General features: G+C 28.5%; 1 protein-coding gene across 1 annotated transcript; it reads left to right on the forward strand.

The window, feature by feature from the left end:
• The first annotated feature begins 1,672 nt into the window (after window positions 1-1,672).
• Window positions 1,673-18,251, forward strand: LOC145835218 (importin-7-like). Its single transcript, XM_082942778.1, has 24 exons — window positions 1,673-1,783; window positions 3,669-3,913; window positions 4,595-4,753; window positions 5,620-5,776; window positions 7,369-7,470; window positions 7,567-7,649; window positions 7,782-7,858; window positions 8,122-8,270; window positions 9,212-9,311; window positions 9,519-9,627; window positions 9,922-10,105; window positions 10,381-10,588; window positions 10,851-10,969; window positions 11,249-11,474; window positions 11,650-11,750; window positions 12,104-12,226; window positions 12,376-12,468; window positions 12,650-12,736; window positions 14,226-14,359; window positions 14,550-14,692; window positions 15,078-15,214; window positions 16,896-17,019; window positions 17,580-17,696; window positions 17,828-18,251. Exons 1-24 carry the CDS (start codon window positions 1,700-1,702, stop codon window positions 17,929-17,931), a joined length of 3,165 nt encoding a protein of 1,054 aa, XP_082798904.1. The 5' UTR covers window positions 1,673-1,699; the 3' UTR covers window positions 17,932-18,251.
• Window positions 18,252-18,531: the final 280 nt, after the last annotated feature.

The following is an 18,531-nucleotide window of genomic DNA, read 5'->3' on the forward strand; positions in this document are numbered from 1 at the left end:
TATTTAAGCACTGACAAGGTCTTTGACCAAAACTTAGTTTGCATAATAAAGTCTTGAAAGAATAAATATATTATTTCTCCTCTAGTAGTTGATATCTCTTAATTTGTTTTCTATAAATCAAAACATATAATAAGTATAATACTGTTAATTTTGTGTGAGTTAGGTTAGGTATAAATATATAGACTCTGAATTAAATGTATTAAAAGAAAAATCTATTAAGGGCATAGGGGGGTGTCCACCTTGATTTTTACAAGTTGATCTTATTTTATCTGAGCTATCAGACTTTTTTAACCTCTTGAAAAAAATCATTGTAAATTTTGAGATATGAGCGATCAAAGTCATCCTCAATAGGTTCCTAATGGAAGGCGCAAACTAAAAATTCAAAAAAAGACTATTTTACTTAAAATCTATCTCCTCCTTCATTTTTAAAGCAATGTTCTTCACATTTTCACAGAAAGTGTATTATTAAATTTTAAAAAGATCGAATGCAGGAATTTTTTTAATTTTGAAAAATAAAATTAAAAAAAAAAAAAACACCTGTTTTTCTGTTTTTTTAATGTAAAATTTTATTTTTAAACACTTTTAAAATTCCAACATTCAAAGTGTTTTAGATTATAAAAAAAAGTTTGAGGTCTCTAGCTCAAAAAATGAAGGAGAAGGTAGATTTTTAGTGATTTTTTTAAATTTCTAAGAAAATTGACCCTGAAAAATAGGCGGTCTATATGTTTGTATTGAAAACTTTTTATAAAAATTACAATGTCCCAAAAGGTAAATAAGATTTTATAATTTTATAAAAACTGGCTTGTAGTTTGTATTTCAAGCTTTCATATAAGATCTAATGTTATTTTTAGTAAAATAAATTCAAACCCCCCTTTGCCCTTAAGTCACATAAAACTGATATTTACCTAAAATGACTTAAACAAAAAAATTTAAAAGATACCTTTTTAATTGGATAAGTGTTGTTGTCATTTATTATAAAAATTAAACCTTGATAATGTTAATAAATTTACTTTAAAACTGAAATATTTCTGTGAAAACATTAAAAATCTTAAAAGTGAATTCTCCTCAACTAGAAGACTACCAAGAAAATATTTTCTTTCTTTCAGATAAATTACAAAAGTGTAATTAGTATGTAATATTAACACCCATTTCACACTGTAAACTAATTGTTTTTTCCTTATAAATAAATACCGTAATCCCTTAAGTTCAGCTAGTACTTTTTTTATGTCTGAAAAAGAAAATAAATCTTTCTAACTTTTTTTATTTTTAAAAAGTTAATAAATTTTATATTTTCTATCAATAAAAAAATACTGTATTAAACAATAATTGAAATCTGAATTAAATAATTATTTATACTCACAACTTTTTTATTTCAATGTTTTATCTTTATATTTTGTTTCCATTAAAATACAAATACTAATTAGTTTTTTTAAATCTATAATTGAACCTAAATTTGTACTTATTGCTGTTTAAATAAATTGTACCATGGATAAAAAGACAAGAATAAATTTTTAAAATTTGTTGTATTTTGGCTACAATGTCTTGCTTAAAATATTTGATATTGTGTTTTTTTTAATATATAAGAGAATAAAAATTGGATGATCAAAATAGTGTTAGCTAGTTTTACCAAACTTTATTATAAAACTTACTTAAATAATGAAAACATAGTTCTTACAGATTTTTTGATAAAAATACTCAAATGAATCCAGAAAAAGTTGTAAATGTCCTTCAAATGACAATGGACCCCCAAAGGGGCAAAGAAGCTGAGGAGACCCTCAAACAGGTAATAACTACATATTTTTTGATTAAATTGGGAGTATTAACTTTTAAATTTATTTAAAATATAATGTAAATCTAAAACTTATATTTAAAATGTATTAAATTTAAAGAAACAAAAAACTGGTTATTTACATGTATATTTATTTTTCTTCAATGTTTAGGTGCTTTTAACAGTTAAGACTTCAAATAGATTGCTTTTTGAGACATGTTGTGTAAGTCTTAGCTTTTGTATGTTTATTATCAAAGAGGTATGAGTAAATTTTTAGAATTAGTTATTTCCCCTTTCAATTTTTAACAAAAACTTTTTAATTATAAAAAATAAACTTATTAGTTCTAGTTTTGTCTCCGGATATTTACTTATTAAATTTGATATAAATTAAAAAGTACTGTATGTTTTAGACTTTTTTTTTGTTATTTTGATTCTCCAAAAACATATTAAATGTTAAATGTTTATAAACAAACAAACCAACGCTTTAGAATTTTAACAAATAACTATAAATTTAAAACTTATAAAACTTTAATAATATTTTTTTAATGTACCTAGTAGAGGAGGGCATTAACTCTTGTTGAGGCATTTTATGTCCAATAAAGTATAAGTAGTGGCAGTAGCTTTATTTATACACAGTATACAGTTGGTGTTGGCAACGATTAATCATCATGACTTACTTTATCAGGGTTGCCTCAGTATAGTTTTAAATTTTTTTAAATTTCAGGATGACTGAAAATAACTCAAGCTAGTTAATTTTTTTTTGAAAATCTCAGGGCAGTTTTTTTCTAGATATCAAATCTGATTTAGTTGGTCCAGTTTCAATATATACTATTTTATAACTAATTTTCTATAAAACTAGAATTTTATTGATTTTGAAAGGTATATTTGAAGTTTTATTATCTTTGCAGCTAGCTCTTTACTACTTAAAAATAAAGTTATGGCATTTGTTTAAAATCTTAAATTAGTATTTATTAACATTGATGTTATGTTAATAATAATGGTTTATAGATATAAAAATATAATTTATGATTATGTTAAGTAATCAGGTTTTTTTTTACACTTTAATTGATTTTAACTTGATGCTTTGATCTTTTAAAACAGTAGTTCTAGTAAATTTAGTAACGTTCAAATTTGGAAGCATATGTTAACAAATTTATTATATATTCACTTTTTAAAAGAAAAATATTTATGAGTTGTAAGTAGTTTGACCCTCAAGCACAATTTTTTTTCAAAGAGTTTAAAAATCCTAGTATGTCCCAGACTAGTTTAAAATCACTAATGATAGTTTTTTGATTTAATGAATTGCAACCGTGTTTTAAGCTTGAAACAAAAAATAATTGAATTGAACTGTTTTATAACAAATATTTTGTAATATGTTCTCATTTTTATTTTCAGCATTGAGTAGTATTAATACAATTGTTCTTTTACAACTTTGATTTTAAAACGTTTTTCCACAATTTAAATTATGCATCCTCCAGAGAAAATTTTCCCATCCTGCCTAAAAATTGTTGCCATGGGCTAAGTTTATTTTATAACCTCCTAATTTATCTTGAAGTTAATGTTTTTTCAAAATAAAATATTCATTTAAATTATTTAACAATATTTCAGTAAATTTATTTGTAAAAAAAAATACTTGTTTATGGCAGTTTTAGGAAGCATCATCAAAGAATACAACTAAATAGTGTTCAACTTTAATTTCTTTCTGTTATATAACCTAAAGTCTCTGCATTAATAACTGCATAAGTTAATTGTCATGAGCGTAAGTGTAGGTTATTGGAGTTGTTTGGTTTTAAACAAAAACTCTTTTCAATGGAATAATAATTAATCAATAATTAATAAGTCTTAATGTTTTTGGTGCAATGATTTAAAAAAAAATCATACATACTTGAAAAACAAACAGATGCAGAAGATAGCAAATTTTGCTCCACTTTTGCTTAAAATTGTGATGTCCACTGAGGTAGATGTCCCAGTGAGGCAATGCGGTGCAGTTTATCTGAAAAACTTTGTGGACAAATATTATGAAGATCTAACTGATGACAACGGTTGCCCTGACACAGAAAGGTTCAGCATTCATGAGGACGACAGAACAGTTCTTAGAGAAAATATTGTGGATGCAATTGTTATGGCACCCCATAACAATGTCAGGTTAAACCAGTTGTACTCTATTATTTTATGTAGTACTTCAAATTGCTTCATTTTGATTTAGTTTCAGTACTGATGTGTATTTAAGAGCATAAGGGGGTAATCACTTTTTTCACAATTTAATCTTATTTTATACAGTTTTAACTAAGCTACAAAATTATTTTTACAGATTTAGAAAAATCAAAATAATTTTTGAGATATAGCCAGTCAAAGTCTGAGGCAACAATAGGTTGCTTATGGAAGACGCAAACTAAAATCACAAAAAAAAACATTTTTTCACTAAAAATCTATCTTATCTTATGTTTTTTTTTTCAGATAAATACCTCAAACTTACAGGAATGTTCCTTGCAATATTTAGAAAATTCTGTTGAAAAGAGTTTAAAAAAAAAAAACATACTAAAAAAAAAAATAAAAAAAAAAGTTTTTTGTTTCCTTGTCATAAATTTTTTGTTTTTTAATATTTTAAAATTTTATTCTAACAGAAATATTGCAAGAAATATTTCCTGAAAGTTTGATGTAGTTATCTCAAAAAATTAGGAGGAGATAGATTTTTAGTGATTTCTAGTTATTTGCCGTTTTAGTCTGCGCCTCCCCATAAGTAACCTTTTGTAGTATCCAACTTAGACCGGCAGTACCTCTAAAATGTACTTAAAACTTTTACTAAAAGTTAATTCTATTTTGAAGAAATCAGTTGACAGTGATGGCAAACACAATCATAAAGCACAGCTTTCCCGAAAAATGGCCTAATTTAATTGAAAAGATTCATCAATATCTTGCTGGTGGAGATGTAAATCAATGGATGGGAGCTTTACTTGTCTTGTACCAAGTCATCAAAGTTTTTGAGTGAGTTACAACCATAAAAATAAATAAAATTCTATTTAACAACTGATTTATAAAATAGTTTTTTTGTAGCAAAATCTTCTTTGATTTCTAAAATATTTTACTTAGTTACTATAGGTTTGATTATTAAAAAGCAATTAAAGATACCTATTTTAAAAGAGGAGAACTGCTATTTTTTAAATATATATTTTATATAAAACTATACTTAATTAATTTTTTTATATATCAAGTTTCAAAAGTTTGTTCAGCAAACTACGTTTCCCTTGTAGAGTTTGCAGTACAGCAAATGAATAGTTCTAAAAAATAATGTAAAAGGCATGAAAAGTAAATAGATAAGAGAGAGATTATAATTGTCATGACTTTTGAGTAAATTATATATATAAGCTTTAGTAGTATAAATTGTACTAATTTTTGCTTTGTGTTAGAAACTTAGACTTTTTCCTGTATTTTCCTATAACTTTTTGTACTATGTAGTACAAATACAATTGTTATATATTTTCATGTCATACACTTTTTTATTGATGAAATTTATATCAAATAATAAGTTTTGTTTATCACTTTTGTAAGGGTATAAATCAAATTTTTAAATAATAAGCTACTTTATAATCGTTACAACAAACAACACAGCTTTGACTATTTTCTTTAAGCCTTTTTTTAAAATTTATCTTCAAATTTTAAATAAAAATAATTTCTTTACAACTTTAATTTTAGTTTTTAAAGTTAAATATAACAAAATCACGGACCCAAATACTATGGTCTAAGTAGGTTAGAAAAAGGTGATCTATATTTTAGTTAAAATAAAATATTTGTTGTTTGTTGTCAAAATAGTTTATGCTTGACAAACTCGACCAACTTCTAAATACGAAAAGATACAAGAAGCCAGAATCGAGGAAGCCAGTCAACGAGACAATGAAGCATCTGACCCCGGGCCTGCTTCAGATGTTCTCCAAACTTATGCAGGACGACTCAAACCCTTCCTTTCTCATGCAGAAGCAGCTGGTGAAAATCTTCTACGCCTTCATGCAGGTTAATTTTGATAATTCAAGTGTTGTACTAAGATTTTATGAATGTTAGTTTGGTTTTTTAACCAGTTTTGAAGATGTAGTTAGCATGCAAAAAGTATTTAAAATTGAATTTCAATAATAAGTAAATTTACAAGTTCTTTTATCTGAGTTTTCAAAGTAATTTGATATTTCATGTCTATTTTGAAAGTAGTTAAGCTATTTTTTATACAAAATTAGTTTATAAACCATTATTTGTTCTTCTGTAGGAATATTTTAAAGTATTTTTGAAATGAAATGTTTCTTTTTTTTCTGTGACTTTTTAAATAAATTTATTATTGTCATTCGTTAAATTTATGATAAATATCGAATTGAACTTCCAATGAGGATATTTTTCACGGCAGCCATAATGCTGTGTTTAAATTACGTCACAAAAGCTTTTGTTTCGCGCCACATTTTGTTTATAAGCGAACATTATTAAAAAATTCCTTCTAATTGTTGTTTCTTTGTTGTATTATTATGTATAATTTATCTTAAAAATGCAAAAACACAGAAATTTTAATTAACTTTTAATGTAGATTTAAATAATTCTCAAAATTTTATATTTTTATACTTACCTAATTTGATGTGTTTTTTTTTACAAAATAAATCTTACTTAACTTAAATGCGTTTTTTTTATTAGTTTTTGGAGTAATTTAGATTGACTTAAAATTAATTTTACAAGTGGATTAAATTTTACGTAAAAAATAAAAGACACAGGCTTTTTTCAGTTTATAAAATAAAGTAGGTTGTTACTAACATTTAAATAAAACAAAAATTTAGATTTTTTTTCCAAAAAAAGTTTAGTTACTAATTTATTAAAGTTTACAATTTTTTCCACTTAAGTTTAAAAAGTTAGTTTGCATATTCCAATATCGTGATTAAGTCAGGTCAAAAGTTACATAAGACAAATTTAAGCTATGAATTGAACTTTACAACTTAAGTTAAGAACAAAGTTTATACAATAAACTTTACAATATATTTATGTTGAATAGGTTTGACCACTTATATTTAATTGGAGGAAATTTATTAAACTGAAGTTTAGCATAATGTTTTTATTATTATTTTTTAATCTGACTTTCTATTATCTGTTTGCATTGTTTAAAGTTCAAAAAATGCACACTTATTTAGTAAATTATCAAATTAATTTTTAGAAATTTAATAAAATAGTATTAAAACACTGTTCTTCTTTTTAAACTTTTTGAACTGTATACTGTTTTCTGCAATATTTATAAGACTTCTATTTCTTTTTATCTGATTGATTACTTTACAGCAAGTAAATAATTTGTGTAGTCTACTTTTTTAAGTATTTAATCTCCTACACTTTTTTATATCTAACATAGTTTTTAATATCATTTAAGAAATAATAATTATATTATTTTAATAAAATAATTTCTCAATTTATTTTGTAAAACAGTTAGATTTCCTACATGAACTTGAAATTCACTGGAAATAATCTAAACAAATCTAAAACATTTTTGTTGCCATAAGATATTTTAACATAATAAACTTATAGTATGTGATTAACATGTTTTCATTGTTTAACTATGTATTAAAAGTAAATTTCTCCTAACACAGTACCACATGAACTACTCAATTTTCAACGACCAAACCACCCAGCAGTTTGTCACCATTTTAAACGGTGTTCTGGACAAGCCAGTGCCTGAACACACAAACCAGGTTGATTTCGTGTTGTTTCTAAACTTTGCTGTTTTCCAAAGTTTTATTAAAGTAGGTTATTTTTAATTACTTGTTGTAAATTATGACGCCATAAAGGTGGACGAGAGTGAAAGGTCGGAACTTCCGTGCTGGAAACTGAGAAAATGGGTGATGAGGCTTTCCTGCAGAATATTTGAAAGGTATTTTTATTAAATTTTAACAATGTACAATATACAACATACAAGGATTTTTATATCCACTGTAATACTTTGTTTTTAACCAGAATTTAAATTTGCTCATGAATGTTTTTATAATTCAACCTTTGTAATCAGGTACGGCTGTCCTAACTCACACAAGGAGAAGGGCGCAGCTAAAAAGTTTGCCACTAATTTCATGAAAAAGTATGCCTGTAAGTTTCACTGTATTTTAGAACTCAGCTTATAAGTTTAATAATAATGCATTGTTTATGTTATCTTACAAAGCTGTAAAGAAATTGAAAATGCATCTCTCAGCATTTTACCAATTCAAACATTTCCATCCACAACATTTTAACAGGTTATATATCTTATAATCATAGTTCCTACCTCAAGGTTAATTAATTAAAAAAGCAAGAAAACAATAAAAAATACAATAAATATTTTTACCACGTTGTATAGTTGTACATATTTATAGGCCAGCTGATGCAGACCATAATGAAGTACTTGTCGATGTTCAGGAGCAAGACTTACGTGTCGCAGCGAGTCCTGCAGCTGGCATTCCAGTACCTCGAGCAGGGAGTCAGCCAGTCGCAAACGTGGAAAATCCTCCAACCTGCTTTCATGGTATGCTTATTTGAGATTTTATAAATTTGCCTCATTAGTTTTTAAGAAAGTTTATTTCTAGCTGGTTTTGAAACTGGTTAAATGTCAAGGAAAAAGGTTTAAGGGCATAGGGAGGAGAAGTTCAATTTTTTTTTACTAAAAATAACATTGTCTATTATATGAAAGCTTCAAGTACAAACTACAAGCTAGTTTTTATAGAATTAAAAAAAATTATTTAACTTTTCAGATATTGTAATTTTTGTAACCAGTTTCCGATACAAACGTATGGACTGCAATTTTTTTGTGGTCAATTTTCTTGGAATAAAAAAAAAAAACACTAAAATTATATCTTTTCCTTCATTTTTACAACTAGAGACCTAAAACTTTCAGAAAATTTTCCTTTTTTAGTTTAATAGACTTTGAATGTTGCGATTTTAAAAATATTAAAAAATAAAAATTTTATGTAAAAAAAGCAAAAAAAAAGGTGGTTTTATTTTAATGAAATTTTATTTTTCAAAATTCAAAAAATTTTTGCATTCAATTTTTTATAAATTTAATAACACACTTTCTGTGAAAATTTGAGGAATATTGCTTAAAAAATGAAGGAGGAGATAGATTTTTAATGAAATAGTCCTTTTTCGCGTTTTTAGTTTGCGCCTTCCATTAGGAACCTATTGAGATAACTGACTTTGATCGCTCATATCTCAAAAACTACTTTGAACTTTTTTAAGCGGTCAAAAATGTCTGATAGCTTAGATAAAACTCTATAAAATAAATCAACCTGTAAAAATCAAGGTGGACACCCTCTATGCCCTTAAATTGTTTAGAGCAAGTTTAATTGTTTAGTAGGCTGTATACATTTTTTGTTTAAGTAATATAAAAGTTAAAAGTTCATCAAGCTAAATTTAAAAATAAATTGTTCCATTGTAGTTGTGTAATAAATACTTTATGACGTCACACAGGAAGTGTTGAGTGACGTAGTGTTCCCACTTATGTGCTTCACCGAAGAAGATCAGTTGACCTGGGAAGACGACCCGCAAGAATACATTAGAAAAAAATTCAGTTAGCCAGTGTTTAATATTTTAAAGACCATAAATATTTTTGCAAAAACTAATAACTAAGGCTAAGAACTAATTAAATAAAAGTACTTAAGAAAAATTTACAACTGACATAGAGTAAAAAAAAGAATTAATACATTTTATACTTGATTATTAAAAGTATACAAATGACATAGAGTAATTTTTTTTTGAACAATACATTTTAAAACAGGTATTTTTGAGGACTTTTTGTCGCCAGCAAACGCCGCTCATTGCTTTTTGACTGCTGTTTGCACCAAAAGAAAAAACATGCTCACTAAAACAATGCATTTCTGTAACACGTAGTTTTCATTTTGTATTGAAAATTTTTAAATGAGTTTTCTGAATAACGTTAGATGTCTTTTATTTCTTATCAAACTTTTTTGAAAAAATCTTATCTTAATTACATGATATATAAAAAAAACCATGTAAGTAATCTTTTGATTGATATCTTCTATATAAAAAATGTACTTGAAATTTTTATGCTATGCATTAATTTTTAGTTATACCAACATTAAAAAAATAGTGTTCTGCTTTTCAATATCTCAATAAAGCAAGCAATAAACTTTATGTATTCATTTGGTTCGATTTTTTAGGGTACTGACGGTGGGCAACAACGCGGAGGATTTCCCGCGTAAAAAGGACGGTATCCTGCACATGATCGGCACGCTGGGAGAGTCGTTGTTGAAGCGCAAGATGTACAAGGACCAGCTGGAGGTGATGATCAACACTCACGTCGCGCCAGAGCTCAAATCCGCTCTTCCGTACATGAGAGCCAGGGTTAGTTGACGGCTTGTTTGGTAACTTTAATCCTAAAATGTTTTATTTTCATAACAAGCTTGAACTCTTTTTTTTAATCATATAAATATGTTATTTGGAACTGGCAATACCTCTCAACATTTTAAAAGTATAAAATACTTCTAAATACATTTAAAGAGCTCTTCAGCTAATTTATCGCAACTCAAAGCTTCAGTTTTCATATACAACCATAGTTGCCGTAGTTTTAATCCCCCATGACAACTGAAAACGAACCCATAAAAAAAAAATTTCCACAGGCGTGCTGGACGGTGAAGCAGTTTTGCGAGGTGAAGTTCAAGCACAATTCTTCGATCGCCACCATCTGCGACCTGCTCAAGCTCCTCCTGCTGCGCGACAACGAGCTGCCGGTTCGCGTGGAAGCCGCTTCCGCCATGTCGGCCGTCCTGCAGGACCAGCCCGTCGCCGAGAAGCACTGGCAGGCGGACGTCAAAGAAATCGTGCAAGGTTGGTTTCGTTTTTGATTTTAAAATTAGTTTTGCATCGATGTGAATAAAAAAGATTTAAAATTAAATTTCGTGGTGTCTTATAAGTTAAATTAGTATATGTGTTATTTTTTAATTAACTCAATGACAGTGTATTACACTTTATATCTTGTTATATAACGTTACTAATGTGGTAAACAAAACTTGTTATTTAAAATAAGTTTCAAAAATAAAACAAGTGTAATAAATGAAAATGAGTAATTTACATATTAACACAAAAACAGCGCTGCTAGAGCTGGTTCGATCCACTGAGAGCGACGAACTGACGAACGTCGTGCAAAAAGTTATTTGCGCCTACAGCGAAGACATCGCCCCCTTCGCAGTCGACATCACTCAAAATCTCGTTTGTTTATTTTTTTCATTTTAATTTAATTCAGCATCAAAATAATCAATTTTTGTGCGTAGTAAATTTATACGCGTTTCTGTTATCATATAAGTTGTACAATAACTCTCACAAAAGTTTAGTTAGTTTTTTTTTCTTATTCATTTAGTTCAGCCTTTAAACAATGATTTTGTTGATTGTTTATTTTTTAAAATTTTTCATTTTTATATGAGTTGTACGATAAACTGTAATTCTCTTTAAAATGCGCTCCTTCAACCCGCTCTATGACGTCACACGCAGGCGCAGACGTTCATGCAGCTCGCGCAGTCGATCAGGGAGGAGCAGGAGGGGGGACTTCCCTCGGCCGACGAAGACTACGGCGACGACAAGTCGTCGACGGCGATGGGAATCCTGTCGGCCATCGAGACGGTGGTGGAGATGAGCGAGGAGTCGGAGGAAGTGACCGAGAAGCTGGAGGAAGTCGTCCTGCCCGTCATCGACGACATCATCAGGCACCGGCAGATGGGTTGGTGAAAACGATTTCGAAAATTTTGACTTTTGTGACTTTGTTTATTTTATCACTTAAGACGGTAGGCTATTTTGGTTAAAGTTCCTTATTTTAAACTTTTAATTTTTTTACTTGTGAAAAACGAATGAAAATATTGAGGTATACCAGAATTAAATGAAATATTTTTATGCAGATTACTACGATGAACTGTTCAGTTTGACTTTTTCGCTCACTTGCCAGAAAGTATCCGCCAATATGTGGAAAGTTCTGCCAATGATCTATGAAATATTCAAAGTAAAATTATTTTCTTTATCTTCAATCACATTTTTTTCTGTGTAAACTCTGAGATTTATTATATGAACTAAAACAAAGTTCTTCTAGTTTATTTTGTGTTTTTGAACTTTAAAGCTACAAGTAGTTGAAAATATCTTACCTAACTTAAAAAACTTTTTACTGATGAATTATTGAAACAAAACTCAAGAGTTTTTAAATGAAACTGAAAAGGTTAGATTAAGAAAATAAATCGAAAATATAAATGTTCAGATCATGTGCTGTAGACAAACAAAACTTTCAAAGATTTATTTTTAAGAATAGCTCTAAATAAACAAACTAGTTCGTCAAAATTATCAATATCAAATAATTTACAGGAGGACGCGATCGACTTCTTTGTGGAAATGACTCCGTGCCTGCACAATTACGTTGTCGTCGACACGCCGGCTCTGCTGCAACAAGAAAAAAATTTCGAAATCATCTTCCTCATGTGCAAGAAAGTTTGTTGTTGAAAAAAGTGTTTGAAAGCTATGCCAGTTATAATTGAATAAGCGTTTTCGTTGCTCTTTGACCAAAAAAGCAGCTGTAGATAAAACTCTACATATGTTGCAAGTTACTACTTGTTATTAAGCGAGTTGAAATGTTTCAGGTGCTTCAGACTGAAATTGGCGAGGATCCGGAAGCTCACGCGTTGAAGTTGCTCGAAGTCATGGTGCTGCAGTGCAAGGGAAAAATCGACCAGGTTTTTTATTAAACAAAAAAAAAGGACAAACTCTGATGTTATATTTTTATTAAATTTTTTAGACTTTCTTTGAATTTATTATACTTAAACGGGAGTTTGTTCAATTCGTTTTTGTGATTGTCTGCTCAGTTTAAAATTAAATTGGCTACAGAGTTCATCACTAAAATTATTTTATTAAAAGGTGATTCCGCACATACTTGAGGCCATGTTCGAAAGGTTCGGCAGAGAACAGAAAACCCAAGCCGTCAGAACCATGTGCATACAGCTGGTTAGTTTAAAAAAGATAAATTTCTATAAACACAACTCATTAGGTTTGTAATTCTTATTTTAATAAGTTATCCATTTTTAAAAGTATAAAGTTAGTTATATAGAGCATATATATGTCAAGTGTCTCAAACTTTATAAGGTTTAACTTTTTAGATAAATAGCTAAATTGTTTCACTATTTAATTTTTAATTGGTATCAATTTTTGATTAGTTAATTTATTGAAATAAGCAGGGTTGCCACTCGGTCAGGAAAAGTCAGGAAAAATTTGAAAAAATGACAAAAGTCAGGAAAAGTCAGGAAAAAATGGGGGGTTTTGAAAAAAAGTCAGGAAAAGTCAGGAAGTTTGTTAAAATTAAAAAAAAAGTCAGATTTTGTCAGTTTAAATTTACAGAATTCCTTGTTTTCCAAAGACTTCAAATGGTAAAAATTAACTAAAAGTCCTTTAAAGTCAGGAAAAAATTCCAAAATTTTCCTAGAAATTTGCAAAAATATATAATTTTATTTCCAATGCCTTCACCTAGTATGAAATAGTAAAATATCCTTTATAAAACTGCAAAAATTTTCTTTTAACATATTGAACAAGTACCCTACTTGAACACGTAGATTTTGTAAGCTTTTTAGTATTGATGATCTGTAGCAAGGACACTTCCATAGTGAAACTGTGATATATACACAAAAGTTTATCTAGTATAAATTTAGAATCAAAGTGTTTTTTGTTTTAATAATTGAGTTCTTTATAACTAAGCATTTAGTTTAGTATTCCATGTAACAAGTTAATGTGTATATTTTACCTCTTTATAATTTTTTCAAAGTTGTTTAAATTTATAATTTAAGTTATAAGAGGGTATATGCCAAAATTAATTTTACTTGTTGTTTTTATTTTTTTGGAGTAACTTAAGTTTTTTAAGTAAATAAGATATATTAAGATAAGTAAATAACTTTATATTAGCATCGCCTAGTACATGTAATTTTATTTACCTATTATGACGCATAATCTTACAATTTTATTAATTTTACTATTTATCTACAAAAACTATTGAAAAGGGTAGATTGAAAAATTTTTAGTTAACAAAAATAAAATATACTGCAAAATGAATTGTTGTCTCAAATTTTTATATAAAGTAAATAAGAGTATATTTATTTCTTACAAACTTTATACTAAATGATAAGAGGAAATATTTTATACAACAGATATATAGTTTACTTTTTTATGTCTTTTTTTACAGTTACTTAAGTATATTCTTTTTTAATTGATTTCTAATTTAAGGATGTTATAATAAATAGTTTGGGTAGTATTTTATTAAACTAAGTGAACAATTTATATAAGTAAAACTGATGTGAAAAAGTCAGGAAAAAGTCAGGAAAAGTCAGGAGATTTTTCTCAGCTTGATGAGTGGCAACCATGAATAAGAATCAAAATAGTGTTTTTTCATCAACAACCTAAAACAAAAACTTTACAAGTTAAAAAAATTAACCAATTTCTTGTACAGGGAATAGCAGCATTGTACTACTCGCCGCAACTGACGCTGCAAACAATGCAGACGCTGGAAGAAAAGTGGAAGGCTTCGGTTGCCACCGACTGTTTCTTCACCCCGTGGTTCCAAGACATCAACAAGTTTGCCGGGTTGGTTGTCGGTTGTTAGCAACAGTCGAGTATCTTATCTTGGTATATTTTAGTTGCGAGCTCATGGTTTAAACAACGAAGTCGTTGGACCTACAAAAAATATCGATTGTTAAATATGCGCAATTGAAACGTACAAACCTCTCAATCGTACTCAAACACTCTTGTTTTTTCAACTGAAAATGTCTTGCAGGATCCACGAAAGGAAGATGTGCGTGGTGGGAATGTGCACGCTGATGAGCCTGCAAAGCCGACCCCAGATTTTCGACAACTACACCTCGAGCGTCGTCCCCGCCCTCATCAACGTCTTCAACGGCCTCATCAGAGCTTACAAACGTTTGTATTTGATTTTAAATTGAATATTAAATTGTTTTTTTGTCAAACAACTGTTTTAAAACACTGTTATTTTAATAGTTCTGTGTGAGTTTTAAAAGACCAAGCTGACCTATATAATTTATAGTAAGGTTTTCAATTGACTGTTTTTAAAATTTATTTTTTTATTTTTTAAACATTAAGGTGGTTTTTACTTTTAATTGTACGTGTTGATAGTATGTACTTTGAAAATACTACAAATTTATAATGAAATAAGTCAATAAATACTTTCAATTACTGTTTTGATATTTCCGATGAAATACCGAACGGATTTTTAATTGCACTTGAAGTTTTCAATAACTAATCAGTTAACTGGCGTAATTTATTAACCAATCAATCAAATGTGAAGTGAAGGGAGAGGAGGAAGCTTCGGACAGCGAAGAGGAGACTGACGAGGAGGAAGAAGACGAGATGGTGGAGAAGCAGGAGCTGTCCTCCGATGAAGACGAAATTGAGGACAACGAGTATCAGTACGCCGACAACGAAGTAAATTCCAACCTGCTGTTTATAATTTTTCACTTCACTAAGTTTTAAGTGATAATGCTTTAAGAGTGATAAGTAAAAATTGAATTAAAGTTTCAATTAACATTAAGTATTATTTGAAAATAAGTTTAAACCAGTTGTAATTGAATCTATTTTTTTTATTAATTATTACTAAAGTACATGCTTCAGACTGGGATTTAAAAACATCATTATTACGTAAAGTGGTTTTCTTCCGTATAGTACATAGATTGCTAGTAATATTTAGCCAATAAAAGAAAGTGTTTATAGACTAGTTTTTAATCATAAAGTTCAGCTTTAGTTTAGTGAAGGAGTTTTTTTTTTAAATTATTGATGAGATTAAAGCTTAGTTTTGCTTATTTCTTTATTTTTTGTTGCAAAGATCAGACAAAGCTGTTAGAATAGTTTAGACTTACATAGTTCATCATTTTTTGTTGCTTTCAGTTAGTGGTAGTTTCAAACACTCGTTGCTTATAACAATTTTTTTAATTATTACGTCACATAGGACGCGACATCTTCATTTTACGACGAGGAGACCGACTTGGAGGCGACTTTCTCGACTTACCTCGACTCTGACCACTTCGACGAAGACAAGGTGCCGTCCGACTTTCTCGACGAATTCGTGTTCTTCAAATCCGTAGTCCGATGTTAGTTTAGTTTTTTTTGAGTTTTTGTTGTAAAACAGTTGTTTTTGTTTAGAAATTTTTGTGAGCAGAAACAAAATTAGTTATTGTTTAAATTTTGTTTTTAAGGTTGTTTTTGTTTTAAATAATATTTAAGAAAAGCGAGATAGCTTTAGATTTGAGAGTAGTTGTTAAAAAGACACAACAGCTGGAGTGCACAGTGTGTTAGTTTTTAGTACTTGATAGTGAAAACCAAAATTTTGTAGATTTATAATCGAGTTTAATAGGATTAAAGAAGATTAACGAAATACTCAGATAAAAACTAAAAACATTTTGGATTAGGCAAGTGTTAATACCAGTTCTGTTTTGTTTTCTTTCATATAACAATAAAAGCCGTTATAACAAGTCACTTCTCAAAAAGTAGAAACATCTATAATCTGTTAGTTACAAAATTGTATATAAGTTAGTAAATTTGTACCTGTTTGATAAAATCATTCTCTCCAAATTTATTTACAAAAGACCTTCTATAAGCTAGATATTTTTGATAGCTTTCCGTAATAATATGTTTGAACAGTACTGTTGGCGTTTTCATTGAAACGTACAAGAACAAGAGTATGTAAAAGAGAACTGCGTTTGGCCTTATTGATAACAGTTTATAAAAGAAACATTGGTCATATATCTATTACGTAAAAAAACTATACACTTTTATTTGCAGAGAGTTTTGAAGAAGTATTAGATAGTTTATTTTTGGAGTTAACATAATTTTAATCATGTTAAAAGCAAGTTGAGATATTTAGCAGAAAGGATTACAGAATAAAAATCTAAGCTTGGAAGTAGTTAGAAGTTTAACATGGAAATCAAACTTGTCTGGATTTAAACAGAACAACCTTTATACCGTAGTTTAGTCAGAAAGACTTTGTTGATAGTTAGACAGAAAGACTTGTTCGTTAAAACGAATTCAGAAGATCAGTAAAGTGAAAATTTTAACCCCCAGTCTGAAGTTGCGTAGTTCTATTTTTTTTATAACGTTCACCCTTGTTAAGGATTTCGATCTGTCGTCTTACTGCAACTTCGGAGACGAGGAGACCTCCCTGGAGTGCTTCGCCACTCCCCTCGACGACGAAGACGGCTTTGACGAGTTCGGCTGCTTCAAGCAGTGCCTCTTGTGTAAGTTGCAAGACAAAAAACATTTGAAAATGTTATTTTTCATACTTATAAATGCTTATATAGTTATAATTGAAAAAAAAAAGCGTTGGGTAGTGTTTACGTCATTAATTTTTTCTAAATACAGTTATTGAAAAAAAATACTTATTATTTATATAACACAATTGTAAAGTGTATAAAATCGTTTCATATTAATTTTATAGTTGTACTCTTTTTCATTTCCGTAAAACTTGTTGATACGGTTACAAAAGTACAGATTGTTGAGTTAAAACTTAAAAGTTTTGTAAGTTAAAACTACATATAAATTTTAATTTAAATTTGTTATATCGTACATTGTTACAATTTATACTTTAAAGTGCTTAAGATATCAGAATAAATAGAAAATTGTTTGATACAATATTCTTTAGTCATTGGACATATTTTACGCACTAAACTAAACTTTTAACTTTTAAAACTGTTTATTTAAATACATTTTAACAGAATTCCTAACGATTATATTTTGTTTAACTTAAGTTTTTCATCTAACATACAACCTTTCTAACAATTAAATTTATATTTTTCAGGTTTAGAAAACGACAACAACCCGCTGTACAGTGCTCTTATATCCGGGCTGAACGAGAAGCAAGTGGAAAGTCTGAAGGAAATTTATTTGTTTGCTGACCAACGTAAAGCGGCTCAAGGTAATTATTTTATGGTAGTTCTTGCGACCTTGAACAGTGAACGTTCGAAAGCTTTCAGTTTGTTTTAAAGTCTAACCATCAATAGATAAGGTTTTCGTTTATTATGTAAAAAATGTTGTTTTGTTGCACAGAATCTAAGAAAATAGAAAATGCCGGGGGTTACAAGTTTGAAGACAAAAAGGAAGTGCCGACCACTTTCAATTTTGCGGGAAATTCATCACCATTCGGCAAATAATCCATTTTCTACCCCTTAATAAGTCTACTGCCCCCTAAGAAGCGCATAGCTCCTATATCCATATAAAATAAAAACCTTCGTTTCTTTAAAGCTAAAGCCGCTTTTAATAGTTGAATTTATTTAATGTCTAATTTATATTAATTTAAATATTTAGCCGCACTCTAGTCTAATTGTAATTTGTTTTCGTTTAGGGAATGCACCCTTAGTCTATCTTGTCTTTTGTTCTTGATTTTTTTGCCGGTATCGCGGCTTGCTCAGGATTTGTAAAATAAGAAATAAAATGAATTGAATTATTTATTGTTTGTTTAAAATAAATTTGTTCTCACTATAACAAAGTTACGTTAGATTATAGTATTTTTTGTTTATAAGTTATTCGAATTAAAAAACGATTTCTCTTCGAGTTTAAAATTTTTGTGTATTTAAGCATTAACCATTTATTTAGTACTAACCTAAGATAAAAAAGTTGCAATTTAATAAGTAAAGTATAAAGATTTATTGATAAGCACTTGGTTTAGAATTGCGCTGTTAAACTTAATATTTTTAATGGAATACTGTCGAATTTATTGAAATAAAAGATAAACATATGATTAAATACTAGTA

This window comes from Thalia democratica, chromosome 4 (assembly GCF_965202585.1).
Source record: "Thalia democratica chromosome 4, ktThaDemo2.hap1.1, whole genome shotgun sequence".
NCBI classification, from domain to species: Eukaryota; Metazoa; Chordata; class Thaliacea; order Salpida; family Salpidae; genus Thalia; species Thalia democratica.

What these genes read in the sequence shown, in the direction of transcription:
- LOC145835218 (XM_082942778.1), top strand. Translation starts at nt 1,700, where the DNA reads ATGAATCCAGAAAAAGTTGTAAATGTCCTTCAAATGACAATGGACCCC. An exon ending in GCACCCCATAACAATGTCAG is followed by an intron (nt 3,914 to 4,594) that starts GTTAAACCAGTT and finishes TCTATTTTGAAG; the next exon opens with AAATCAGTTGACAGTGATGG. An exon ending in TCTTCTACGCCTTCATGCAG is followed by an intron (nt 5,777 to 7,368) that starts GTTAATTTTGAT and finishes CTCCTAACACAG; the next exon opens with TACCACATGAACTACTCAAT.